Consider the following 27,808-nt stretch of genomic DNA (forward strand, 5'->3'; position numbering starts at 1 on the left):
AGCAGGTCTAGGTCATTCAGCCCTTTGAACCTGCGCCATCATTCAGTGAGTTCATGGCTGAGCTTCTACCACCTGGGAGATTCCCCGCCGAGTCACTCACCATTCTGACTTAGAAATATATCGGCTGTTTCTTCACTGTCGCTGGGTCAAAATCCTGGAACTCCCTCCCTAACAGCATTGTGAGTGTACCTACACCGCATGGACTGCAGTGGTTTATGAAAGTGATTCACCACTATCTTCTCAAGGGCAATTAGGAGACAGGCAATAAACGCTGGTTTAGCTATGTACGGTTCAAAAATGGTCACTGCAGAAGCAGAAGATCCTACCATTTTCATACCTTCCACTCGCTGGCAGAGTGAGGTGAACATTTGTGTCCAACAACATTTGTGTCCAAAGTTCCCTCTAAGCTGCGTGGCCATGCACAAGTTGAGACTTTTAAGTTATTGTGCATGCAGGTAAAATAATTTAATGAACTTAAATGAATCATCCATACACTCCAAAAGAAGACGATGTGCGGTGTATTTCTTGTATTCGTGATCTTCAAATCCTTCTGAGATATACGGGTGGTGTCAAAGGACGAGTGAATTGCAATTGTTACCGTAAGCCGTGGGAGCAGAAGTTGGCCGTTCAGCCCATCCAGTCTGTTCCACCATTCAATGAGATTGTGACCGAGCTGATATGGTAATCCTCAACTCCATTTGCCTACTTTATCACCTTAACCCTTGATTCCCTGACTAAATCTGTCCATCTCAGACTTTAACATACCTAACAACCCAGCCTCTACAGTAAAGAATCACAGATTCACGATTCTCTGAGAGAAGAAATTCCTTTTTACACTTTCACACAAAAAGGATGCAAGGATAAAACTAGCAACCACAGGTCTGTCAGATTAGCCTCAGTGGTGGAAAAGTTTAGAGAAACAATAATCCAGGACAAAATTAACACTCACTAGGACAAATGTGGATTAAAGAAACCCAGCACGGATGAACTAACTTGGCTGAGTTTTTTTTAAGTGAATTGAATTGATTTATTATTTTCACATGTATTAGTATACAGTAAAAAGTATTGTTTCTTGCGCGCTATACAGACAAAGCATACTGTTCATAGAGTACATTGGGGAGAAGGAAAGGAGAGGCTGCAGAATATAGTGTTACAGTTACCAATAGGGTGTAGAGAAAGATCGACTTAAAGTATGATAGGACCATTCAAAAGTCTGATGGCAGCAGAGAAGCTGTTCGTGGGTCGGTTGGTACGTGACCTCAGACTTCTGTATCTTTTTCCCAACGGAAGAAGGTGGAAGAGAGAATGTCTGGAGAGTGAGGGGTCCTTGATTATGCTGGCTGCTTTTTCGAGGCAATGGGAAGTGTAGACAGAGTCAATGGATGGGAGGCTGGTTTGCGTGATGGACTGAGCTTCGTTCATGATCCTTTGTAGTTTCTTGCGGTCTTGGTCAGAGCAGGAGCCATACTAAGCTGTGATGCAACCAGGAAGGATGCTTTCTATGGCGCATCTGTAGAAACTGGTGAGAGTCATAGTGGACATGCTAAATTTTGATGCGTTAACATGAGGATTTTTGGATGATGCATATGGGCTTTCAAAAGGCATTCATAAAGTGCCACATAAAAGGCTTGTCAGAAATGTTAAAGCCTATGGAAGAAAAGGGACAGTGGTAGTATGGATACCAAGTTGGCAGAGTGACAGGAAACAGTGTGAAGCTATGAAGGGTTATATTTTGGATTGGAAAAAGGTATATAGAGTCATGGAGGTTTACAGCATGGAAACAGACTCTTCGGCCCAACTTGTCCATGCCGCCCAGTTTTCACCATTAAGCTATTCCCAATTGCCGGCATTTGGCCCATATCCCTCTATACCCATCTTACCCATGTAACTGTCTAAATGCTTTTTAAAGACAAAATTGTACCCGCCTCTACTACTACCTCTGGCAGGTTGTTCCAGACACTCACCAGCCTCTGAGTTAAAACAATTGCCACTCTGGACCCTTTTGTATCTCTCCCCTCTCACCTTAAACCTATGCCCTCTAGTTTTAGACTCCCCTACCTTTGGGAAAAGATATTGACTATCTAACTGATCTATGCCCCTCATTATTTTATAGACCTTTATAAGATCACCCCTAAGCTTCTGACGCTCCAGGGAAAAAAGTCCCAGTCTATCCAGCCTCCCCTTATTACTCAAACCATCAAGTCCCAGTAGCATCCTAGTAAATCTTTTCTGTACTCTTTCTAGTTTAATAATATCCTTTCTATAATAGGGTGACCAGAACTGTAGACAGTATTCCAAGTGTCTTGTACAACTTCAACAAGACTCCCAACTCCTGTATTCAATGTTGTGACCAATGGAACCAAGTATGCCAAATGCCTTCTTCACCACCCTGTCCACCTGTGACTCCCCCAATCAACTTTTGAAAGTTCCTGCCCGATACTATTAAAATTGGCCTTGCCCCAATTTAGAATTTTAACTTCTGGGCCAGATCTATCATTCTCCATAGTTATCTTAAAACTAATGGAAATATGGTCACTGGTCCCAAAGTGATCCCTCACTAACACTTCTGTCACCTGCCCTTCCTTATTTCCCAAGAGGAGGTCACGTTTTGCCCCCTCTCTAGTCGGGTCATCCACATATTGACTGAGAAATTCCTCCTGAATACACTCAACAAATTTCTCTCCATCCAAGCCCCTAATACAATGGCTGTCCTAGTCAATGCTGGGAAAGTTAAAGTCCCCGACTATTAACACCCTATTTTTCTCAGAGCTATCTGTAATCTCCTTATATATTTGCTCCTCAATTTCCCGCTGACTATTTGGGGGGCTGTAGTACATCCTATCAAAGTGATCTCCCCCTTCGTATTTCTCAGTTCTACCCACATAGACTCAGTGGCCGAATATATCTCCTCTCAGTACTGCTGTGATGTTTTCCCTAATCAAAAGTGCAACTCCCCCTCCTTTCTTACCTCCTGTTCTATCTTTCCTATAGCATCTGTACCCTGGAACATTGAGCTGCCAGTCCTGCCCCTCCCTTAGCCATGTTTCAATAATTGCTATAATATCACAGTCCCATGTACCCATCCATGCCCTGAGTTCATCTGCCTTGCCCGTCAGGCCTCTTGCATTGAAATAAATGCACTTGCTCTCTGCCTTGCTTTCTCAGACCATCTGTCCCATCATGTTTTGTGCACTCTCCTTGTGTTTTATTTCTCTTAGCCTTACTGGACCCATTCACTGAGTTCTCCACAGTCTCTGTTCTCTTTAATGTGGCCCTTTTTGAATTTTTTCTTTGGTTTCTCTACCTTTCACTTTTCCTCTCACTGCCTTTTGTTTCTGTCCCCACTTTACTTCCCTCTGACTTCCTGCATCGGTTCCCATCCCCCTGCCACATTAGTTTAAACTCTCCCCAACAACACTCGCAAACACTCCCCCTAGGACATTGGTTCCAGTCCTGCCCAGGTGCAGACCGTCCGATTTGTACTGGTCCCACCTCCCCCAGAACCGGTTCCAATGTCCCAGGAACTTGAATCCCTCTCTTTTGCGCCATCCTCAAGCCACGTATTCATCTTAGCTATCCTGGCATTCTTACTCTGACTAGCACGTGGCACTGGCAGCAATCCTGAGATTACTACCTTTGAGGTCCTACTTTTTAGCTTAACTCACAACTCTCTAAATTCAGCTTGTAGGACCTCATCCCGTTTTTTATCTATATCGTTGGGGTCTATATGCACCACGACAGCTGGCTGTTCCCCTTCCCCCCTCCAGAGTGCCCTGCAGCCGCTCCGAGACATCCTTGACATTTACACCCAGGAGGCAACATACCATCCTGGAGTCTCGTTTGTGTCCGCAGAAACACCTGTCTATTCCCCTTACAATTGAGTCCCCTCTCACTATAGCTTTGCCACTCTTTTTCCTGCCCTCTTGTGCAGCAGAGCCAGTCACGGTGCCATGAACCTGGCTGCTGCCACCTTCCCCAGGTGAGCCATCTCCCCGAACAGTATCCAAAAAGTTTTATCTGTTTTGGAGGGAGATAACCACAGTGGACCCCTGCACTGCCTTCCTACTCTTCCTCTGTCTGGTGGTCACCCATTCCCTATCTCCTTCAATAATTTTTATCTGCAGTGTGGCCAACTCACTGAACATGCTATCCACGACTTCCTCAGCATCATGGTTGCTCCAAAGTGAATCCACCCACAGTTCCAGAGCCATCAAGCGGTCTAACATATATAGTGAGGTTCCACATGGGGTTGATATTGGGCCACTGTTTTTCTTGATTAAATTAATTACCCAATCTTGGGGTTAATAGGGCATAATTTCAAAACTTGCAGATGACCCAAAACTTGAAGGTATTGTGAATTGTGAGGAGGAAAATGATAGATTTCATGAGAACACCCGGATGATGAAATAGGTGGATACATGGCAGATAAATTTAATGTCGAGAAGTGTGCAGTGATACAAGACAGAGTATTAAAAACTAAATGATATAAGTCCAAGAGGAGGTGCAGGAACAGAAGGATCCGAGGATGTAGTGCACAAATTGTTGAAGGTTGTAAGGCAGATTGAGAAGTGGTTAAATAAGTAATCCTGGATCCTGGGCTTTAAAAAGGCATTTTGTACTGTTAGAAACTATATCTCCACGAACTGTCTTTTTCTTTTAAAATATGATAGGAGACGGTATTAATGGACACTTGGATTTTTTTTAAAGAAGCTCATAAGTTCACTTTGGTCTGTCTTTTTGAGCAAATCACAGAACTTCAGCTACCTGGTCAACACGGTACTTTAGGAGGGAGAAGACAGGAACTAAGAGCAGAAGTAATCAAATTCAGCACTTTGAGCCTGCTCTGCGGAGAGCTATTTACTTGTCTGAACTGCAATTATTTTATTTCAGGAAAAAAACTAGCTTAAAGGCAAAGGCTAATGATTCACTTGAAATCATCTGGCAGAGGAGCTTTAAGTTTTGAACCTGTTGTTTTGAACTCAATTTTAGGGAATAAGCTGAGAAAGAAAGCTGCCCTAACACATTTTCTACCTACATTGCCTGAAATTCCATGTGTGGTTATCAACCTGCAACCAGAGAATCTTGTCTGAATATAATCTATCAGCATTTGGAAACCTGCAAAACTGAGACAAAAATAAATTGACCCAGCTCGATATTCTCCTCTACACCAAAGCACCTTTGGTGAGAACCCAGTCATCTACTGGGACTAGTGGTCTGTCTTCACATGAGGGAGCATCAGATCAACAGCATCAAAACCCTGCAAACTTTATCTTTTCGTGGGTGCTTATCCGTATGTGCTGAAGCATTTTTAAAAAGAGACAAATAGTTATATTTCTAGAGTACAATTGGGTGCATTCCTGTTCTTGCAACTTGTTTTTCAAAAAAAGTTTTGTTTTATAATAAATCAATCATTCTGAGTATATTGAAAGAAGTCTGGTTAAAGTCTCTTTTTTTTCTGGGTTTAACACTTGCAAAGGTAAATAATTGGCCATTTTGATAAATGAATTAAACTCCTGACTAGTGGTGTGACCTGCAGAGCAGTGGGACTAGATATACTGTGCCCACCTCTCATCCTAGTCGTAACTGCACTGAAGCAAGGAAGTTATCATGAACCTTTTTAAAACACTGGTTTGGTTTCAACCAATTCCACACTTCAGAAAAGATGGGGGGGCATTAGACAGGTTGTATAAAAGATTCACAAGAATAGTTCCAGAAATGAGGGACTTTGATTACATGGATAGGTTGGAGCAGCTGACAGTGTTCTCCTTAGAAAGGAGAAGATTGTGAGATTTGATAGTGACAATCAAAGTCATGAGGTGTCTGAACATGGTAGATAGGAAGAAATTGTTCCTATTGATGGAAACGTTGAGAGCCAGAGGACACCAGTTTATAGTGAATGCAGCAAAAGAACCAAAGGCTGACACAAGACATGTTTCTTCACGTGACAAGTGGTTAGGATCTGGAATGCACTACGTAAGAGTGTGGTGGAGGTAGATTCAATCGGGGAATTCAAAAGCAAATTCAATAATTATCTGCAGAAAAGTTTTGCAGGGAAACAGTGTTAAGGTGTGTCAGGAAACAGGAGCGCGACGAGCTAAATTGTTTTTGCAGAGAATCAATATGGACATGAAGGGCCAAGTAGCCTCCTTCTGGGCTATAACCATTCTATGAGTTGGTAAAAAGCTGCATACATGAAATTGTCTGAAAATCACCTTAAGTGAAAAGATTGTGAATACTCTCAAGCTAATTCATTTGTGGGACACAGGCGTCGCTGGCTGGTCAGCATTTATTGCCCATTCCTATTGTTCTGAAGGCAGTTGAAAGTCAACCACATTGCTGTGGCTCTGGAGTCACATGTAGGCCAGACCAGGTAAAGATGGCAGATTTCCTTCCCTACAGGAAGTGAACCAGATGGGTTTTTCTGACAATCGGCAATAGTTTCATGGTCATCAGTAGATTCTTAATTCCAGATTTTTTTTATTGAATTCAAATTCCACCATCTGCCATGGCGGGATTCGAACCTGGGTCCCCAGAACATAAGCTGAGTTTCCGGATTAATAGTCTACTGATAATACCACTAGGCCATTGCCTTCCCAGTGTTTACAATTAAGAATTTTGGATAGTTAATTATGTAAGAATGTTTAAACGACACTTATATTTTGTTCACATATGGCTAGTTATTTGCCTGAACCATTCTCTAACCTGATTCCAAGTCTTCTCCCACAGAACCTGGGCCTTGCAGTCGGAATCTTGAAGCAAAAGCAGCAAGATTTGATGCAAATCGTTGAATTTCCTGCTTGGTGGTCTGAAATCCAACCATGAGAAATATTTTAGAATTTTTTCCTTGTTCAAGTTGATACAAAGGTTCACTAAGTGTAAACTTTAACAGAAGTATTTCTCCACCATCATATAAATTCAATGAAACCTGAAGTAAAATCTACTCCTTGTTTTGCTGGATCAATATCCTGGAATTCCAGGGCTAACAATGTTATGGGAGCTCTGTTACCTTAAAGATTTAGTGATTCACAGAACATCTCCACCACCCGCTTCACAGTGCAATCAGGGCTGGGTAGTAAATGCCAGCTTTGCTACTATCACCAACACCACAAAACAAAACATAAACTAAACACCCGTTCAAGTAAGATCTTTAAATAAACGTTTGGAAAAGGGCAGAGGCATGGCACTGAGGAGGGTGGTTATATACCAACACTGCCTCAATAAGTCAACCATATATTGTCATTTCTATTTAATTCTATATAATCCAGTTTACTGAGGGAGCACCGATAAGTGACAGATTAGAAACTAGAGTTAAGGAAGTATGTTGAGAAAGAGAAGTCAGATTGTTATAGTTATAAAAAACAAGAAGGAATTTTATTTGCTTTTTATATGAATGTAGCTACTAAAATAAAGGCGGGAATGTTACGGCTGTTCACACTGGTAGGACTTTCCCATCCCGCTGCCGAGAAGAGAGATTTGCCTGGGTGCCAAATTCTCCGAGCTCACTGCAGCGGGAGCATGGCATGAACGGCCGGTAAGGTCACACCCAGAGAGTTTGATCACAAAGAGAATATATAGAGTTCATTTCTGTAAATGTTCTCAATATTTGGAACTTGGATTATGGCAGAGACTGTGTAGACTTCTGACTAATGAAAGGACTGGCAAAGATCTTGGGAAGTGAGGGTGTTTGGGAGAGTGAGTGGGTCAAGGTAGGGTGACCAATTCTTGTTGGACTTTTTGGATTCCTGAAGGAATCATCGCATGACCTTCTGTTTCCAAACATCATCAAACTGCTTTATCTGAGCTCCAAAATCATTAACATTAATAAATAAAGGAGTTCAAAGAAAATGAATCAAACGCGGATATTTTAATGGGATATTGCTCACAACCAAGTCCTCGGTATTAATGAAACACTGTCTTAAAACATTGGGATGCCTTGCAGCTATACAAATGCAACATAATTCCTTCTTCACAACAATAACAGAGCATGCTGGAAAATTTCACCTGGTCTGCTAGCATCTTTGGAGAAAGAATAGAGAATGGATGCCCAGACTCAAAACTTTCACTTTATTCTCTCTCCACAGATGTTATCAGACCTGCTGAGATTTTCCAGCATTTTCTGTTTTTGTTTCAAACTCCAGTGTCAGAGATCCTTGGTTACCAGCAACCTTAGGCACACTTATTCGACTCCCAATACAAACAGCGCTGGACACCATGCATTCAGTGCAAGGTCTGTAATTACTTGTACACAGGGAGAACTCCCCTCCCTCCATCAAAATGGCTGGAGTAGTTCTGACGTTACAGAGAAACAACTCAGCAATTATAGTCAGTTAGAGCAGGAACAAATCAGGAACAAGAGATTTTTCACATCTTTCACTGACATACATATTTGCCAATTAAATCCTGGCTTTTCGCCCTTTCTCAGTCAATGAAAAATCGACTTTTGCTAATCCTACATTTGCATAGCATTTCCCCATATCTCGCCTTTGGTATTTGTTATGGAAAAATCCGGTTTTGCTCACCCTCCGGTGAAGGTCAAAAAGCAGAATGTTATGAGGCCTACGCAAGTGAAGGATTATCCTGAAAGCAGCCGGGCTCCCTTGAAGGTCTGCAACTGATAACATTCTCACAAACTTTTATAGCAACGGTATGATTTTTTTCAATCTGAGCATTTTAACTTCCATGCCAGCATTGGCAGTTATTTGCTTTTATCTTACAGTTCCTCCTTCACTTTTATAAGTTCAAAACTTGTATTCCCAATCATTTTAATTACTGATTCACAACAAGAAAATCCTGAGGAAGTAAGGACACTTGATGCACAAGTTCAAGCATCTTGTACTTATATACTGCCTTCAAGTGCATGTCACAAGGCATCTCATAGGAGTTGACACAGAGAAAATAAAGAGATATCACTAAAGGTGAACAAGAGCTTGTTCAAGGAGATAGGTTTAAAGATCATCATGAAGGAAGAGAGGAGAATATTAGGGAAGGAATTTCTGAGGCTAGAGCCATGGCAAAATGATGGAGAGTAGAATTGAAGGAATGCAGATATCTTAGAGAATTGTGCCACCATGCCGGGCAGCACAGTGGCACAGTGGTTAGCACTGTTCCTCACAGCACCAGGGACCAGGGTTCAATTCCCGGTTTGGGTCACTGTCTGTGTGGAGTTTGCACATTCTCCCCGTGTCTGTGTGGGTTTCCTCCGGATGCTCCGGTTACCTCCCGCCGTCTGAAAGACGTGCTGGTTAGGTGCATTGACCGAACAGGCGCCGGAGTGTGGCGACTAGGGGAATTTCACAGTAACTTCATTGCAGTGTAATCTAAGCTTACTTGTGACTAATAGACAAACTTTACTTTTAACATTGTAGTGCTGGAGGAGATTACAGAGCCAGAGAGGGTTGAGGCTATAGACGGATTTTTTTAAAAAGGTGGGAATTTTAAAGTTGAGGTGTGGCTAGGCCAGTGTAGGTCAGTGAGCACAGAGGTGGGTGAAGAGGATTTAGTGTAAGGTAAGACACAGGCAGCTGAGTTTTGGATCAGTCCAAGCTGATAGAGGGTGGAAGGTGGGAGACTGGACAGGAGAGCATTACAAGTTCAGAAGTAACAAAAGAAAGAATAACAAAGTACAGGAAATGAATGAAGAGTAATATCTATTACCTTAGTGAACTTCTTCTTTACAGTGCCTAGTTTACGGTCAATCCTACGTGCTTCATCAAAGAGATTTTCCCAGATTATTATAATTTTCTTTTGCAACTCCTTCTCTTCTTCGGTTGTCTGATGAGAAAAATGTAAATACATATTTGAAATGTTAGAAGCATGCAGGGCAATACCCCTTGAAAGATGGCGGACAGTCAAGGCCCTGCACAGGTAGACATAAAGGTAGGGTCTCTCCTTAGACCAGCAGTAATGCATCTTCCCACATGTCAGAGTTTCTGTCTGGGGGCCCAGTTGGCACCTCCATAATGAGCATCTGAGCCACAGCAGGTGAGAAGGCCGTCTCCATCTCACCCGAGGTCACAAGGAGAGAAACGAGACAAGTCAAGCATGGAAACCCCCCACATTGCACAATGGCTCACTTGGGTTTGTTTCAACTAAAAGAGTGTACATTTTCTCTTTTAGAACACTCGGTAAATATGAAGCTTAATGTGAGCTTTCTTTTATTCATGGCAGTGCAGGAGAAGAAAGATGAAGCGGTGAAGTGGAGAAAGGGTTCTTGAATGGAGACAATCAATCTTCTACACAAATGTGCATCCTTCATTGGCAGTAAGAGCGGACCTATTGCAGGCTGTGTCTACAATGGAAATGTTTTTACAGGCAGCTCAAAGTGACTTCCAGAGAATGCTATCCTTCCGGGTTTAAGGCGTTCAGTTGAAGTGATGATCTTTGATGTTTACAGAATACCCATGAGGCCCTTGAGTGCTGCAACAGGCCTGACAGCCTCCCTGGGCAGCCAGGTATTTGACGATTCTATATCTTCCTCCTCCTCTTCCAGCTCCTTGTCCTCCAATATGCTGGAGAGCACAGACCATCACAATTGAGGGTGTCAATACCAACCTCTGGGGAACACCGCAACAAACCTTTCTCCAGCCTGAAAAGTATCCATTGATAATTACTCTCTACGTTCTATTATTCAGCCAATTTTGTATCAACATTGCTACAGTCCATTTTATTCTACAAGCCATTACTTTTCCCAGTGGTCTGTTGAGTGGCACTGTATCAAATGCCTTCTGAAAGTCCATGAACACTATATCCTCAACAACCCTCTCTGTTACCTCCTCAAAAACCTCCAACAACTTATTTAAACATGATTTCGCCGTTAGAAAAGCACGTGACTCATGATTGCAAGTCCCAGGCCAGAGGCTTTGACTTTCACATTGTTGCTCATTCCCCTGACCACTAAAAACTAAACTGTCCCCCGTCCCTAAACCCCAAAACCCACCTCCCATCCCGCTCTCCTGGCCCCGGGTGAGTTTGCGTGCACCCCTGCCCTGTTCTGGCACAGCAATACTTATGATAAGATGCACTGGGTACAACAACTAGAAACACAGAGTATAACCACTAATAACACAGAAATTAACCAGAAACACAGAGTAAGATAAAGATAATTGATGAGGGAAGGACTAAAAGTGGGAACACCGGTGGCCAAGGTGATTAAGAAGGCATATGGTGCCTTCATCAGCTGGGGCATTGAGTAAAGAGTTGGGAAATCATGTTGTAGCTATATAAAACCTTTGTTGGGTCACATTTAGAGAATTGCGTGCAGTTCTGGTCACCGCACTACCAGAAGGTCGTGGAAGCTTTGGAGAGAGTGCAAAGAAGGTTCACCAGGATGTTGCCTAGTCTCGAGGGTGTTGGCTATGAGGAGAGGTTGAATAAACTAGGATTGTTTTCACTGGAAAGACAGAGGCTGAGGGGAGGCCTGATAGAGGTCTACAAAATTATGACAGGCATAGACAGGGTGGATAGTCAGAGGCTTTTACCCAGGTTGGAAGTGTCAATTAAAAGGGGGCACAGGTTCAAGGTGAGAGGGGAAAGTTTAAGGGAGATGTGCGGGAAGTTTTTCACACAGAGAGTGGTGGGTGCTGGAATGCGCTGCCAGAGGAGGTGGGGGAAGCAGGCACATTAGCAACATTTAAGAAGGATCTGGATGGGTACATGAATAGGGAGGGAATAGAGGAATACAGACCGAGTAAAGGCAGACGTTCTTTTTTAGTTTAGTTAGGGCATCATGATCAGGATGGGCTTGGAGGGCCGAAGGGCCTGTTCCTGTATTCTACTTTGCTTTGTTCTTTGTATAACCATCAAAACCACAGAGTAGAGCCAGAAACACAGGGTAAACATAGAAATATAGAAGATAGGAGCACGAAGAGGCCATTCGGCCCTTTGAGCCTACTCCACCATTCATTACGATCATGGCAGATCATCCAACTCAATAGCCTAATCCTGCTTTCTCCTCATAACCTTTGATCCCGTTCACCCCAAGTGCTATATCCAGCCGCCTCTTGAATACATTCAATGTTTTGGCATCAACTACTTCCTGTGGTAATGAATTCCACAGGCTCACCACTCTTTGGGTGAAAAAATGACTCCTCACCTCCGTTCTAAATGGTCGACCCTGAATCCTCAGACTGTGTCTCCTGGTTCTGGACTCAACCACCATCAGGAACATCTTCCCTGCATCTACCATGTCCAGTCCTGTTAGAATTTTATAAGTCTCTATGAGATCCCCCCTCATTCGTCTGAACTCCAGCGAAAACAATCCTAACCCAGCCAATCTCTCCTCATATATCAGTCCCACCATCCCCGGAATCAGCCTGGTAAACTTTCGCTGCACTCTCTCAAGAGCAAGAACATCCTACCTCAGAAAAGGAGACCAAACTGCACACAATACTCTAGGTGTGGCCCCACCAAGGCCCTGTATAATTGCAACAACACATCCCTGCTCCTGTACTCGAATCCTCTCGCAATGAAGGCCAACATACCATTTGCCTTCTTTACCGCCTGCTGCACCTGCATGCTTACCTTCAGCAACTGGTGCACAAGGACACCCAGGTCCCATTGCACACTCTCCTTTCCCAATTTACAGCCATTCAGGTAGTAATCTGCCACCTTGTTTTTGCTTCCAAAGTGAATAACCTCACATTTATCAAAATTATACTGCATCTGCCATTGATTAGCCCGCTCACCCGACCTGTCCAGATCATTCTGAAAGATCTCTGCATCCTCGTCACAGTTCACCCTCCCACCCAACTTGCTATCATCTGCAAACTTTGAGATGTTACATTTTGTTCCCTTATCCAAATCATTAATATATGTTGTGAATAGCTGGGATCTCAGCACCAATCCCTGTGGCACCCCCACTAGTTACTGCCTGCCTATTAGAAAAGCACCCATTAATTCCTACTCTGTTTCCTCTCTGCCAACCAGTTTTCTATCCATCTCAATACACTTCCCCCAATCCCATGCGCTTTAATCTTGCACGATAATCTCTTATGCGGGACTTTGTCAAACACTTTCTGAAAGTCCAAATTTACCACATCGACTGGCTCCCCCTTGTCAACTCTACGAGTTACATCTTCAAAGAATTCCAACAGATTTGTCAAGCATGATTTCCCCTTCATAAATCCATGCTGACTCTGTCTGATCCTGCCACTGCTTTCTAAATGCTCCGCTATAAAGTCCTTGATAACGGATTCGAGAATTTCCTCCACTACTAATGCTAAGCTTACTGGTTTATAATTCCCTGTTTTCTCTCTAACTCCCTTTTTGAATATTGGAGTGACATTCACTACCCTCCAATCTGCAGGGACTGTTCCAAAGTCTATAGAATCCTGGAAGATGACGACCAATGCATCCACTATTTCTAGAGCCACTTCCTTAAGTACTCTGGGCTGTAGATTATCAGGCCCTGGAGATTTATCCGCCTTCAATCCCATCAATTTTCCCAGCACCATTTCTCTACTAATATTGATCTCCCTCAATTCTTCCCTCTCACTAAATTTTGCATTCTCCAACATTTCTGGCATTTGATTTGTGTCCTCTTTTGTGAAGACAGAACCAAAGTATGTATTCAGTTGCTCGGCCATTTCTTTGTCCCCTACTATACATTCCCCCGTTTCTGTCTGTAGGGGACATGCACTTGCCTTCACCAACCTCTTTCTCTTCACGTATCTATAGAAACTCTGGGTCAGTCTTTATGTTCCCTGCAAGCTTACTTTCGTACTGTATTTTCCCCTTCTTAATCAATCCCTTGGTCCTTCTTTGCTGAATTCTAAACTGCTCCCAATCCTCAGACCTATTATTTTTCTTGGCCAATCTGTAGGCTTCTTCCTTGGATTGGATACTCTAATTTCCTTTGTAAGCCATGGATTGGCCCTCTTACCCATTCTGCGTTTGTGCCAGACAGGAATACACAATTGCTGCAGTTTCCCCATGCATTCCTTCAATGTTTGCCATTGCCCATCCACTTTCATCCCTTTAAGTAACTCTCCCCAATCTATAAAGGACAACTCACGCCTCACATCCTCATGGTTTCCTTTATTAAGATTCAGCACCCGAGTCTCCGAATCAACTACTTCACTCTCCATCTTGATCAAAATGGTCATTCATCCCAAGGGGTCTCGTACAGCTAGATTGGCAAGATTCGCTTCTCATTACACAGTACCCAGTCTAAGATGGCCTGCTCTCTAGTTGGTTCCTCCACATATTGGTCAAGAAAACCATCCCGTATACTCTCCAGGAATTCCCCCTCTACGGCATGTGGCTAATTTGATTTGTCCAATCAATGTGCAGATTTAAATCACCCATGATCACCGATATTCCCTTATCACATGCATCTCTAATGTTGTGTTTAATTCCATTCCCAACATCACCACTGCAGTTTGGGGGTCTATATATGACACCCACTAATGTTTTTTGCCCCTTGGTATTTCTCAATTCTACCCATACCGACTCCACGTTGTCAGAGCCAATATCCTTTCTCACTATTGTGTTAATTTCCTCTTTAACCAGCAGTGCCGCTCCACCAACTTGTCCTTTATGCCTGTCCTTCCGAAACACTGAATACCCTGGGACATTCAATTCCCACCCCTGGTCACCCTGCAACCATGTCTCCGTAATCCCAATTATATCATACCCGCTAAACAGCTATCTGCGCGATTAGTTGATCGATTTTATTGCAAATGCTCCATGCATTAAGGCACAGAGCCTTTAAGCTTGTCTTTTTAACATTGTTTGCCTTGCTCCCAATATTTTTCTCTATAGCCATGATTGAACTTTGTCTTTGGTTTCTCTGCATGTCACTTTTCTTATTCCCTTTTCTATCTTTTGTTTTTGTCCTTGCTCCCTCCCTCTCTGACTCCTTATATAGGTTCCCATCCCCCTGGCATATTAGTTTAAACCCTCCCCAACTGCTCTAGCAAACAGTCCCCGAGGACATCAGTCCCAGTCCTGCCCGGATGTAACCCGTCCAATTTGTACAGGTCCCACCTCCCCCAGAACCGGTCCCAGTGCCCCAGGAATCTGAAACCTTCTCCCTGACACTCTTCAGCCACGTATACATCTGATATAACCTGTCATTTCTACTCTGACTAGCACGTGGCACCGGTAGTAATCCTGAGATTGCTACAAAGAACAAAGAAAGTTACTGTACAGGAACAGGCCTTTCGGCCCTCCAAGCCTGCACCGACCATGCTGCCCCCATCTGAACTAAAATCCCTTAACCTTCCGGGAACCATATCCCTCTATTCCTTCCTATTCATGTATTTGTCAAGATGCCCCTGAAAAGTCAGTATCATATCTGCTTCCACTACCTCCCCCGGCAGCGAGTTCCAGGCACCCACCACCCTCTGTGTAAAAAGCTTGCCTCGTACATCTCCTTTAAACCTTGCCCCTCGCACCTTAAACCTATGCTCCCTAGTAATTGACTCTTCAACCCTGGGAAAAAGCTTCTGACTATCCACTCTCTCCATGCCCCTCATAATCTTGTGGACTTCTAACAAGTTGCCCCTCAACCTCCGTCGTTCCAGTGGGAACAAACCAAGTTTCTCCAACCTCTCCTCCATACCAGGAAGCATCCTGGTAAATCTTTTCTGTACCTCCACATCCATCTGGTAGTGTGGCGACCAGAATTGAACACTATATTCCAAGTGCGGTCTAACCAAGGTTCTAAAAAGCTGCAACATGACTTGCCAATTTTTAAACTCAATGCCCTGGCCAATGTAGACAAGTATGCTGTATGTCTTCTTGACTACCTTCTCCACCTGTGTTGCCACTTTCAGTGACCTGTGTACCTGTACACCCAGATCCCTCTGCCTATCAATACTCTGCCACTTACTGCCAAGTAGGGTGGTGGAGGCAGGCACGCTGACATCGTTTAAGACGTACCTGGAAAGTCACATGAGCAGCCTGGGAATGGAGGGATACAAACGATTGGTCTAGTTGGACCAAGGAGCGGCAGAGGCTTGGAGGGCCGAAGGGCCTGTTTCCTGTGCTGTACTGTTCTTTGTTCTTTGTACTGTATATTTCTCATCTGTATTAGATCTTCCAAAATGCATTACCTCACATTTGTCCGGATTAAACTCCATCTGCCATCTCTCCGCCGAAGTCTCCAACCGATCTATATCCTGCTGTATCCACTGACGATCCTCATCACTATTCACAATTTCATCAATCTTTGTGTCGTCATAACTTATCTTTATCCATCAGTACCTTAAAGCTTATTGAATTGTGGTCACTGTTCCCGAACTGCTCCCCTACTGAAACATCGGCCACCTGGCCGGGCTCATTCCCTAATACCAGGTCCAGTATGGCCCCTTCCCTAGTTGGACTTTCTACATACTGTTTCAAAAAGCCCTCCTGGATGCTCCTTACAAACTCTGCCCAATCCACCCCCCAGCACCAAGTGAGTTCCAGTCAATATTCGGCAAGTTAAAATCTCCCACCACAACAACCCTGTTACTTTTACACCTTGCCAACATCTGCCTACATACCTATCCCTCTATCTCCCGCTGGCAGTTGGGAGGCCCATAGTAAACCCCCAACATTGTGACCACACCCTTCCTATTCCTGAGCTCTATCCATATTGCCTCGCTGTATGAGCCCTCCGGGTGTCCTCCCGCAGTACAGCTGTGATATTCTCCTTAACCAGTGGTGCAACTCCCCACCCCTTTTACGTCCCCTCTATCCTGTCTGAAACATCTGTATCCCTGGAATGTTAAGCTGCCAATCCTGTCCTTCCCTTAACTAAGTCTCTGTAATAGCAACAACATCATAGTTCCAAGTACTAATCCAGGCTCTAAGTTCATCTGCCTTACCTGTCACACTTCTCGCATTGAAACAAATGCACTTCAGTCCACCAGACCCTCTTTGATTCGCAACCACACCCTGCCTGCTCTTCCTCTGAGTCTTACTGGCCCTACTCTCGAGTTCCCCTTCAGTTAATTCACCTTTGCTTTGGTTCCCATCCCCCTGCCAAACTAGTTTAAATCCTCCCGTGTGACACTAGCAAACCTCCCGGCCAGAATATATATGCCCCTCCAGTTTAGATGCAACCCGCCCTTCTTGTCCAGATCCCACCTGCTCCAGAAGAGACCCAATGGTCCAGATATCTGAAACCCTCCCTCCTACACCAGCTGTTTAGCCACGTGTTGAGCTGCACTATCTTCCTATTTCTAGCCTCACTGGCACTTGGCACAGGCAGTAATCCTGAGATTACAACCCTAGAGGTCCTGCTTTTTAACTTTCTACCTAACTCCCTAAACTGCTGCTGCAGGACACTGTCACTCTTCCTATCTATATCATTAGTATCAATATATACCAGAATCTCTGGCTGTTCACCCTCTCCCTTCAGAATGCTTTCTGGCCGTTCAGAGATATCCTGGACCCTGGCATCAGGGAGGCAACATCCCATCCTGGAGTCTCTTTCACGTCCACAGAAGCGCTATCTGTACCCCTCACTATAGAGTCCCCTATAACTATTGCTCTAGTCTTCTTTGTCCCTCCCTGCTTAACAACAGAGTCAGCCGTGGTGCCACTGCTTTGGCTGCTGCTGTTATCCCCTATTGGCCATCTCCCCAACAGTATCCAAAACGGTATGCTTGTTAGAGAAGGGGACGACCTCAGGGGATTCCTGCACTGACTGCCTGCCCCTTCTGGCGGTCACCCATCTATCTGCCTGCACCTTCGGTGTGACCACGTCTCTAAAGCTCCTATCTGTGACGCTTTCCGCCACCTTCATGCTCCTAAGTGCATCCAACTGCTGCTCCAACCTATCCATGCGTTCTGTAAGGAGCTGCAATTGGGTGCACTTTCTGCAGACGTAGTCGTTCGAGATGCTGGAAGTGTCATGGATCTCCCACATTTCACAAGTGCAACACTTAACTCCACTGACCCACATTTCTATCACCAATTAAATTACTTAAGAAAATTTATAAAACTCTTACTTCCACTTTTACTTTCTCACAGTGGCCTTTTTCTTTGGTTAGAGGAGGAGGGAGGGAGGGAAACACTAATGTAGTGTTTTGAGCTTACCGCTCCTTGATACCAGATCTTCTGCTTCCCACTTCTTAGTAGAGGTTGATGGGCTGACTTCTCCCATAATGCACCAGTGAAGTCCCTCAGCTGCCTCTACTTTTGAGGTCCGATTCCTTAACTTTCTTCCTAGCTCCCTGTATTCTGCTTTTAGGACCTCATCCCTTTTTTTACCTATGTCGTTTGTACCAACGTGTATTACGACCAGTGGCTGTTCACCCTCCCCCTTTCAGGATGTCCTGCAGCCGCTCTGAGACATCCTTGATCCTGGCACCAGGGAGGCAACAAACCATCCGGAAGTCTTGTTTGCGGCCACAGAAACGCCTGTCTATTCCCCTTACAATTGAATCCCCTATAACTGTTGCACTGACACACTTTGTACCCCTCCCCTCTGCAGCAGAACGAACCGTGGTGCAACGAGTTTGGCTGCTGCTGCTTTCCCCTGAGAGATCATTCCCTTCAACAGTATCCAAAGCCGTATTTGCCGAGTTTTGCAGGGGAATGGTCACTGGAGATTCCTGCCTATCTCTCTTGCTCTGTCTGGTGGTCACCCATTCTCTTCGTGCCTGAGGAGTCTGAGCCTGCGACGTGACCACCTCTCTATACGTGCGATCCACGATACTCTCTGACTCGCGGATGCTCCACAGTGTCTCCAGCCGCCGCTCGAGCTTCCAGGAGCTGTAGCTGGAGACACTTCCTGCACACATGCTGACATGCTAGGGTATAACCAGAAACACAGAGTACAACCACCAGAAACACAGGGTATCACAAGAAACACAGAGTATCCATCAGATTCAATTCTTCGGCCGCTTCATAAATCATTCTGTCTTACGGAATTGAAATCAATGCTTTGAGTCTTGTTGGTCACTTGCTGCCAATCATTAAGACATCGTACAGATAGTGACAGAGGAGAATTCTTGCTGGCTGCATTATTTTAATTTGCTTTCCAATGTTCAATGCAGCACCTCCCAATGGCAAACTGCAAATGTAGCAGCAACAAGTAAAATTAAACAAATGCCAGAGTTCTGCTCTGAATGAGAGCTTCTTTCAGAGATCCCTGCATTTGCTATAATCAGCAATGCAAATACCTGCAGGTCACTGGAGGTTTTTTAAAAATGTGTTTAAGGCAGTCCAGATGTGGAAAAATCCACCTCAATGTAATTAACATGGATAGCGGAACGATGGAGAAAAATAAAGCAAAGGCTTTATCAAAGAGCAAGGTGAGAGATAAACTCACGTGGATATCATACATTGTGAGGGTCCGATACCGTTCCTGGGTATCTTTTAACCGCAGTTCTACAGTTAAGGACATGGATCGAATTTTGGCGATTGTACTCAGTACATACTTCAGATCCTCCAATGAGTCTGGAGCTCTCGTCAAGGCAATTGCGAGTTCCTGTCAAAGGTAAAAGAAAATTGTGAAAAACTTAAGACATATACAAATAGCGGCTTCCTGACACCGTGCAATTCTTAACAACAAACAGGGTAAATAGGTAGAAATATATTAAAATAATCCAATTACAATTCATTAAATCATCATTAACTGGAAACTGCTCAATTTAGGCTAGTTTTTTGACATAACTGCATTTCAAGCTATAAATCAGCAAATGGAATGGAGGGAGGAACTCAAGGAATTGACCAGGGGAGTGGTACTGAGCAAACTGCTGGAACTGCAGGCTGACAAGTGCCGTCCTGATGTACTTCATCTAAGGGTCTTAAAATAACTGGCCAGTGAGATAGATGATACATTGATTTTAGATTTTCAAATCTACCTAGATTCTGGGAAGGTCCAATTAGATTGGAAAATAGTGAATGCAATTCCTTTTTTTTAAAAAAAAAGAGAAGGATACAGGCAGTAGGAAACTCCAGACCGGTTAGCTTAACATCAGGGAAAATGTCAGAAGCCATTATTAAAGGTGTTATAGTGAAGCACTTGGTAAAATCAAGGCGATCAGGGAGAGTCAACCTGGTTTTGTGAAAAGCAAATCATCTTAACCAAGTTACGAGACTCAGATTTCCAAAATGTATTTGATATGGAGCCAAATCAATGGTTATTGCAGAAAATGAAAGCTCATGCTGTTGGAGATAACGTATTGGCATGGACTGAAGATTAGCTAGCTAACAGGACACAGAGTTGGCATAAATGGGTCTTTTTTTGGTTGGTAGGTTGTAATGAGTGGTATGCAACAGGGATCAGTGCTGGGGCCTCAACCTTTTGCAATTTATATAAATTACTTGGATGAACAGAGAAACATAGGAGCAGGAGTGGACCATTCAGCCCACCAGACCTACTCCATCGATCAATGTGATCAGAGCAGATCATCCACTTCAATAGGTGAGATTTTCTGGTCTGTGAAATTTCCACCTAAAGTCAGTGGACCTCTTGCTGGTTAATCTTTTTCCTGTCCCATCCATGGTGATTCCCATGGCAGGTGGGACTGGAAAATCCACCCATGCCTTTTCCCCACACTATCCCCATATCCCTTAATGTCATGGATATTTAGAAATCAGTCAATATCTGCTTTAAACATACTCAAAGTCAGCCTCCACGATCCTCTGAGGTAGAGAATTCCACCAATTCACAATCCTCTGAGTTAAGAAGATTCTCCTCATCAAGGTCCTAAGTGGCTTCCCCCTTTTTTGAAATTGTGCCACTGGTTCTAGACTTCCCAACCAAGGGAAGCATCTTACCTGCATCCACCTGTCTATTCCTTTAAGTATTCAGTAGGTTTCAATTAGATCACTTCTCATTCTTTGAAACTAGGAAATACAGGCCCAGTTTGCCCAATCGGTCTTTGTAAGACTGTCCCGTCATCCCCAGAACAAGCCTGGTGAGCCTTCTCTGCATTCCATCTATGGTAATAACATCCTTCCAAAGGGAAGGGAACCAAAACTGCACTCAATCCTCCAGATACAGTCTAAGCAAGGTTCTTTACAATTGAAGCAAGACTTCACCACTCCTGCACTCAAATCCTCTTGTGATAAAGGCCATTAGCTTCCTAATCGCTTGCTGCACCTACATGTCAGCTTTCAATGACTTACTGACGAGGACACCCAGGTTTCTTTGGACATCGATACTTATTAATCTCTACCATTTAAGAAATGCTCTGCACATCCGTTCCTCTACCGTCCATTACATCCGGCCACATTATATTCCATCTGCCATGTTCTTGCCCACTCATTGGGCGGGATTTTCCGGCTGCACTCGCCCCGAAACCGGAAAATCCCAGCCGAGGTCAACAGACCTTTCCATGGTCCACCCCTCACCCACTCCGATTCCCATGGCGGGCGGGATGGTAAAATCCACCCCACTAAATCTGTCCAAATCCCCTTGAAACCATTTTGCATCTTCCTCACAATACGCATTCCCCACCTAGCTTTCTATTCTCCACAACTTTGGATATATTATCCTTTCTAAGATAAGGGGACATTTGGTCCCCACATCCAAATCAATGATGTATGTTGTAAATAGCTGGGATCCAAGCAATGGCCCTTGTGGTTGGTACCCCACTAGTCACAGCCTGCCAATGTGAGAATGACCCATTTGTTCCTGCTCTCTGGTTTCTGCCTGTTAGCCAGTCCTTGTCTGCACTGGAGAGCTGCCTTGTTGCATTAGAGTCCAGCTGGAGTCTGGTGGAACATGGAGCTGATAAAAGAGGAAGATGATGATTAATCCCTTTCTTTCTCTGATTGGCAAGTACTACTGCTCTTTAAGATAAAAGTAAGGTCTTGGGGGATTTGGAGCATAAGGGGAAAGAAAGATTTTAACTGATGTTTACTGTACAGAGCCCCGGAGGTCAGAGAGAATGCAGATCTGGCCAGGAGCAGCTGAGGAAAACTCTGATAACTTCGAAAGGAGCAGCCCAGCAAATTCCACTCTCTCCAGAGGGAGAGCTCCTGACATAATGTCAGGATTAGTGGGAGCTGCAGATTGAGTGAGCACAGACACCAAGTATTTATACTACTATTATCACTTATAGTTTGCAAAGTCTTTATCTTGTGGTTTATAGTTTGAAAGAGCAATGTTCTGTATTAATAAAGTCAAAGGAAGACTGGCTCTAAAGTAACTGATAATTTGATTTTCAGAATCTTTAAGAGTTTAATCCAAAGAGCTACATAATGGGAGGAGAACTCAGGAAGCATCTCCAGCTGTAGCTCCTGGAAGCCTGGACTTTGGAGCTGAAGGGGTGGCTGGGGACATTGAGAAGCATCTGTAAGGCTGAGAGTATCATGGATAGCACACACAGAAAGGTGGTCACACCAGACTCCACAGGCAAAATGGAAGTGGGTGAGCACCTGGCAGAGTAAGAGGACTAGGCACGCAGCACAGGAATCTCCTGTGGCCATTCCACTGCAAAACTGATATACTGCTTTGGATACTGTTGAGGTGAATGGTCTCTCAGGGGAAAGCAGCAACAGCCCAATTCATTGCATCACAGTTGGCTCGACTGCATGGGAGAGGAGAAAAAAGTGTGGGAATGCAATAAGTTATAGGGGATTCAATTGTCAGGGGAATACATCGGTGTTTCTGTGGCCACAAACAAGACTCCAAGATGGTATGTTGCCTCACCATAACCCTTAATTCCTTTACTGTTCAAAAATTTATCTATCCTTGCCTTAAAAACATGCAATGAGGTAGAGGCGGCTGAGGGACTTCACTGGTGCATTCTGGGAGAAGTCGGACCAGCAGCATTTACCAAGAAGTGGGAAGCGAAAGATCACCTCCAGTGATAAACAGGAGTTAGAGCATCCTAGATCTGGTATCAAGGAGCGGTAAGCTGAAACACTACATTAGTGTTTTCCTCCGCTTCTCGGTCTTTTGGCTAGGATCGGGTGTAGTTGTGCGGATGCTGCACTTGGTTGAGGTCATTGGGTTGTATTTAAGCTTCATATGTTTCATATGAGGCAATTTTTAAAAGCGGTATCTCGGCCTTTTGGCTAAGATGCAAATGAGATCAAGCCTTGGAGGAGGAATTCACCGCCTACTCCAATCAGCTTCACTCATGCAGATCAGGCCCAAGACCGGGTAGAGGATTGCATGCCTTGTCTTGTCAGCCTGGATTGGAAATGTCTCAACTTGTTGAGACTCTGAATTGGACTTGATTTGATTGAATTGGAAAAGTATTTTTTTAAAATTAGTGTTTTCCTCCCTCCTCCTCTAACCAAAAAAAAGGCCACTGTGAGAAGATAAAAGTGAAGGAAAGAGTTTTATAAATTTTTTCAAATAATTTAATTGGTGCTCTAAATGTTGGTCAGTGGGGTTAGGTGTTGCACTTGTGAGATGTGGGAGATCCATGACGCTTCCAGCGTCTCGGACGACTATGTCTGCAGGAAGTGCACCCAATTACAGCTCCTTACAGAACACATGGATAGGTTGGAGCAGCAGTTGGATGCACTTAGGAGCATGAAGGAGGCAGAAAGTGTCATAGATAGGAGCTTTAGAGATGTGGTCACACCGAAGGTGCAGGCAGATAGATGGGTGGCCGCCAGAAGGGGCAGGCAGTCCTGTGACCTGTGGTCATCCCCCTCTCAAACAAGTACCATTTTGGATACTGTTGGGGGAGATGGGCTATCAGGGGATACCAGAAGCAGCAGCCAAAGCAGTGATACCACGGCTGGCTCTGTTGTTAAGCAGGGAGAGACAAAGAAGACTAGAGCAATAGTTATAGGGGACTCTATAATTAGGGGTGCAGATAGACATTTCTGTGGACGTGAAAGAGACTCCAGGATGGTATGTTGCCTCCCTGGTGCCAGGGTCCAGGATGTCTCTGAACGGACAGAAAGCATTCTGAAAGGAGAGGGTGAACAGCCAGAGGTCGTGATACATATCGATACTAACGACATAGGCAGGAAGAGTGATGAGGTCCTGCAGCAGCAGTTTAGGGAGAAAGTTAAAAAGCAGGACTTCTAGGGTTGTAATCTCAGGATTACTCCCTATGCCAAGTGCCAGTGAGGCTAGGAATAGGCAGATAGTGCAGCTCAACACGTGGCTAACCAGCTGGTGTAGGAGGGAGGGTTTCAGATATCTGGACCATTGGGGTCTCTTCCGGGACAGATGGGACCTGTACAAGAAGGACGGGTTGCATGTAAACTGGAGGGGCACAAATATTCTGGCCAGGAGGTTTGCTAGTGTCACACGAGAGGATTTAAACTAGCTTGGCAGGGGATGGGACCCAAAACAAAGGTGAATTAGCTGAAGGGGAACGAGAGAGTAGGGCCAGTAATACTCAGAGAAACAGCAGGCAGGGTGGGATTGCAAATCAGAGAGGGTCTGGTGGACTGAAGTGCATTTGTTTCAATGCGATAAGTGTAACAGGTAAGGCAGATGAATTTAGAGCTTGGATCAATACTTGGAACTATGATGTAGTTGCCATTACAGAGACTTGGTGAAGGGAAGGACAGGATTGGCAGCTTAACATTCCAGGATACAGATGTTTCAGGCGTGATAGAGGGGGATGTAAAAGGGGTGGGGGAGTTGCACTACTGGTTAAGGAGAATATCACAGCTGTACCGGGAGGACACCTCGGAGGGCTCATGCAGCGAGGCAATATGGATAGAGCTCAGGAATAGAGAAGGTGTAGTCACAATGTTGGGGGTTTACTATAGGCCACCCAACTGCCAGCAGGAGATTGACAAACAGATATGTAGGCAGATTTTGGCAAGGTGTAAAAGTAACAGGGTTGTTGAGGTGGGGGATTTTAATTTCCCCTATATTGACTGGGACTCACTTAGTGCTAGGGGCGTGGATGGGGAGAGTTTATAAGGAGCATCCAGGAGGGCTTCCTGAAACAGTATGTAGATAGTCCAACTAGGGAAGGGGCCATTCTGGACCTGGTATTGGGGAATGAGCCCGACCAGGTGTTCGATGTTTCAGTTGGGGAGTAGTTCGGGAACAGTGACCACAATTCAGTATGCTTTAAGGTACTGATGGATAAAGATAAGTGTAGTCCTCAAGTTAAGGTGCTAAATTGGGGGAAAGCTAATTGCAACAATATTAGGCAGGAACTGAAGAATGTAGATTGGGGGCAGATGTTTGAGGGCAAATCAACATCTGGCACGTGGGAGGTTTTCAAGTGTAAGTTGACAGGGATTCAGGACCGGCACCTTCCTGTAAGGATGAAGGATAAGTATGGCAAGTTTTGGGAACCTTGGATAACGAGAGATATTGTGAGCCTAGTCAAAGAGAAAAAGGAAGCATTTGTCAAAGCTAGGAGGCTGGGAACACACGAAGCAAGTGTAGAATACAAGGAAAGTAGAAAGAAACTTAAGCAAGGAGTAAGAAGAGCTAAAAGGGGTCACGAAAAAGCATTGGCCAGCAGGATTAAGGAAAATCCCAAGGCTTTTTATACATACAAAAAGAGCAAGAGGGTAGCCAGGGAGAGGGTTAGCCCACTCAAGGACAAGGGAGGGAATCTATGCGTGGAGCCAGAGGAAATGGGCGAGGTATTAAATGAGTACTTTGCGTCAGTATTCACCAAAGAGAAGGATTTGGTGGATGATGAGTCTGGGAAAGGATGTGCAGATAGTTTGAGTCATGTTGGGATCAAAAAGGTGGTGGTATTGGGGTTCTTGAGAAACATCAAGGGAGACAAGTCTCCAGGGCCTGATGGGATATATCCCAGAATATTGAGAGAGGCAAAAGAGGAAATTGCTGGGGCCTTGAGAGAAATCTTTGTATCCTCACTGGCTACAGGGGAGGTCCCAGAGGATTGGAGAATAGCCAATGTTGTTCCTTTGTTTAAGAAGGGTAGCAAGAATAATCCAGGTAATTACAGGCCAGTGAGCCTTACATCAGTGGTAGGGAAATTATTGGAGAGGATTCTTCGAGACAGGATTTATTCCCACTTGGAAATAAGTGGACGTATTAGTGAGAGGCAACATGGTTTTGTGAAGGGGAGGTCGTGTCTCACGAACTTAATCAAGTTTTTCGAGGAAGTGACGAAGATGATTGATGAGGGTAGGGCAGTAGATGTTGTCTACATGGACTTCAGTAAGGCCTTTGACAAGGTTCCTCATGGCAGACTGGTGCAGAAGGTGAAGTCGCATGGGATCAGAGGTGAGCTGGCAAGGTGAATACAAAACTGGCTTGGTCAAAGAAGGCAGAGGGTAGCAGTGGAAGGGTGTGTTTCTGAATGGAGGGCTGTGACAAGTGGTGTTCCTCAGGGATCAGTGCTGAGACCTTTGCTGTTTGTAATATATATAAATGATTTGGAGGAAAATGTAACTGGATTGATTAGTAAGTTTGCGGACGACACAAAGGTTGCTGGATTTGCAGATAGCGATGAGGACCATCAGTGGATACAGCAGGATATAGATCAGTTGGAGACTTGGGCGGAGAGATGGCAGATGGAGTTTAATCCGGACAAATGTGAGGTCATGCATTTATGAAGGTCTAATACAGATAGGAAATATACAGTAAATGGCAGGACCCTTAAGAATGTTGATAGGCAAAGGGATCTCGGTGTACAGGTACACAGGTCACTGAAAGTGGCGATGCGGGTGGAGAAGGTAGTCAAGGAAGCATATGGCATGCTTGCCTTCATCGGCCGGGGCATTGAGTTTAAAAATTGGCAAGTCATGTTGCAGCTTTATAGAACCTTAGTTAGGCCGCACTTGGAATATAGTGTTCAATTCTGGTCGCCACACTACCAGAAGGATGTGGAGGCTTTGGAGAGGGTACAGAAAATATTTACCAGGATGTTGAATGGTATGGAGGGCATTAGCTATGAGGAAAAGTTGGAGAAACTTGGTTTGTTCTCACTGGAGCGACGGAGGTTGAGGGGAGACCTGATAGAAGTCTACAAGATTATGAGAGGCATGGACAGAGTGGATAGTCAGAAGCTTTTTCCCAGGGTGGAAGAGTCAATTATTAGGGGGCACAGGTTTAAGGTGCGAGGAGCAAGGTTTAAAAGAGATGTACGAGGCAGATTTTCTACACAGAGAGTGGTGGGTGCCTGGAACTCGTTGCCGGGGGAGATAGTGGAAGCGGATACTGTAGTGACTTTTAAGGGGCGTCTTGACAAGTACAAGAATGAGATGGGAACAGAGGGTCCCTGGAAGCGTAGGAGGTTTTAGTTAAGTCGGGCAGCATGGTCGGTGCAGGCTTGGAGGGCCGAAGGGCCTGTTCCTGTGCTGTAATTTTCTTTGTTCTTGTTCTTTGAGGTAGCTTCAACTGCTTCACTGGGCAGGGAATTCCACAGATTCACAACCCTTTGTGTGAAGAAGTTCCTCCTCAACTCAGTCCTCAATCTGCTTCCCCTTATTTTGAGGCTAAGCCCCCTAGTTCTAGTTTCACCCGCCAGTGGAAACAACTTCCCTGCTTCTATCTTATCTATTCCCTTCATAATCTTAGATGTTTCCATAAGATCTCCCCTCATTCTTCTGAATTCCAATGAGTATAGCCCCAGTCCACTCAATCTCTCCTCATAAGCCAACCCTCTCGGGCGGCACGGTAGCACAGTGGTTAGCACTGCTGCTTCACAGCTCCAGGGTCCCGGGTTCGATTCCCGGCTCGGGTCACTGTCTGTGTGGAGTTTGCACATTCTCCTCGTGTCTGCGTGGGTTTCCTCCGGGTGCTCCGGTTTCCTCCCACAGTCCAAAGATGTGCGGGTTAGGTTGATTGGCCAGGTTAAAAATTGTCCCTTCGAGTCCTGGGATGCGTAGGTTAGAGGGATTAGCGGGTAAAATATGTGGGGGGAGGGCCTGTGGTTGGTGCAGACTCGATGGGCCGAATGGCCTCCTTCTGCACTGTAGGGTTTCTATGTAACTCCAGAATCAACCG

General features: G+C 44.7%; 1 protein-coding gene across 1 annotated transcript in view; it reads right to left on the minus strand.

Annotated features, from left to right (window-relative positions):
- Window positions 1–27,808, minus strand: part of dnah10 (dynein axonemal heavy chain 10) — a 268,946-nt gene that overhangs the window by 153,201 nt on the left and 87,937 nt on the right. Inside the window, exons 21-23 of the mRNA XM_078226101.1 lie at window positions 19,265–19,423; window positions 9,655–9,771; window positions 6,703–6,805 (exon numbers count right to left, since the gene is read on the minus strand). Coding sequence (XP_078082227.1) covers window positions 6,703–6,805; window positions 9,655–9,771; window positions 19,265–19,423 — 379 coding nt within the window. The remainder of the gene's footprint in view (window positions 1–6,702; window positions 6,806–9,654; window positions 9,772–19,264; window positions 19,424–27,808) is intronic.

The sequence above is a fragment of the Mustelus asterias genome, chromosome 13, assembly GCF_964213995.1.
Source record: "Mustelus asterias chromosome 13, sMusAst1.hap1.1, whole genome shotgun sequence".
NCBI classification, from domain to species: Eukaryota; Metazoa; Chordata; class Chondrichthyes; order Carcharhiniformes; family Triakidae; genus Mustelus; species Mustelus asterias.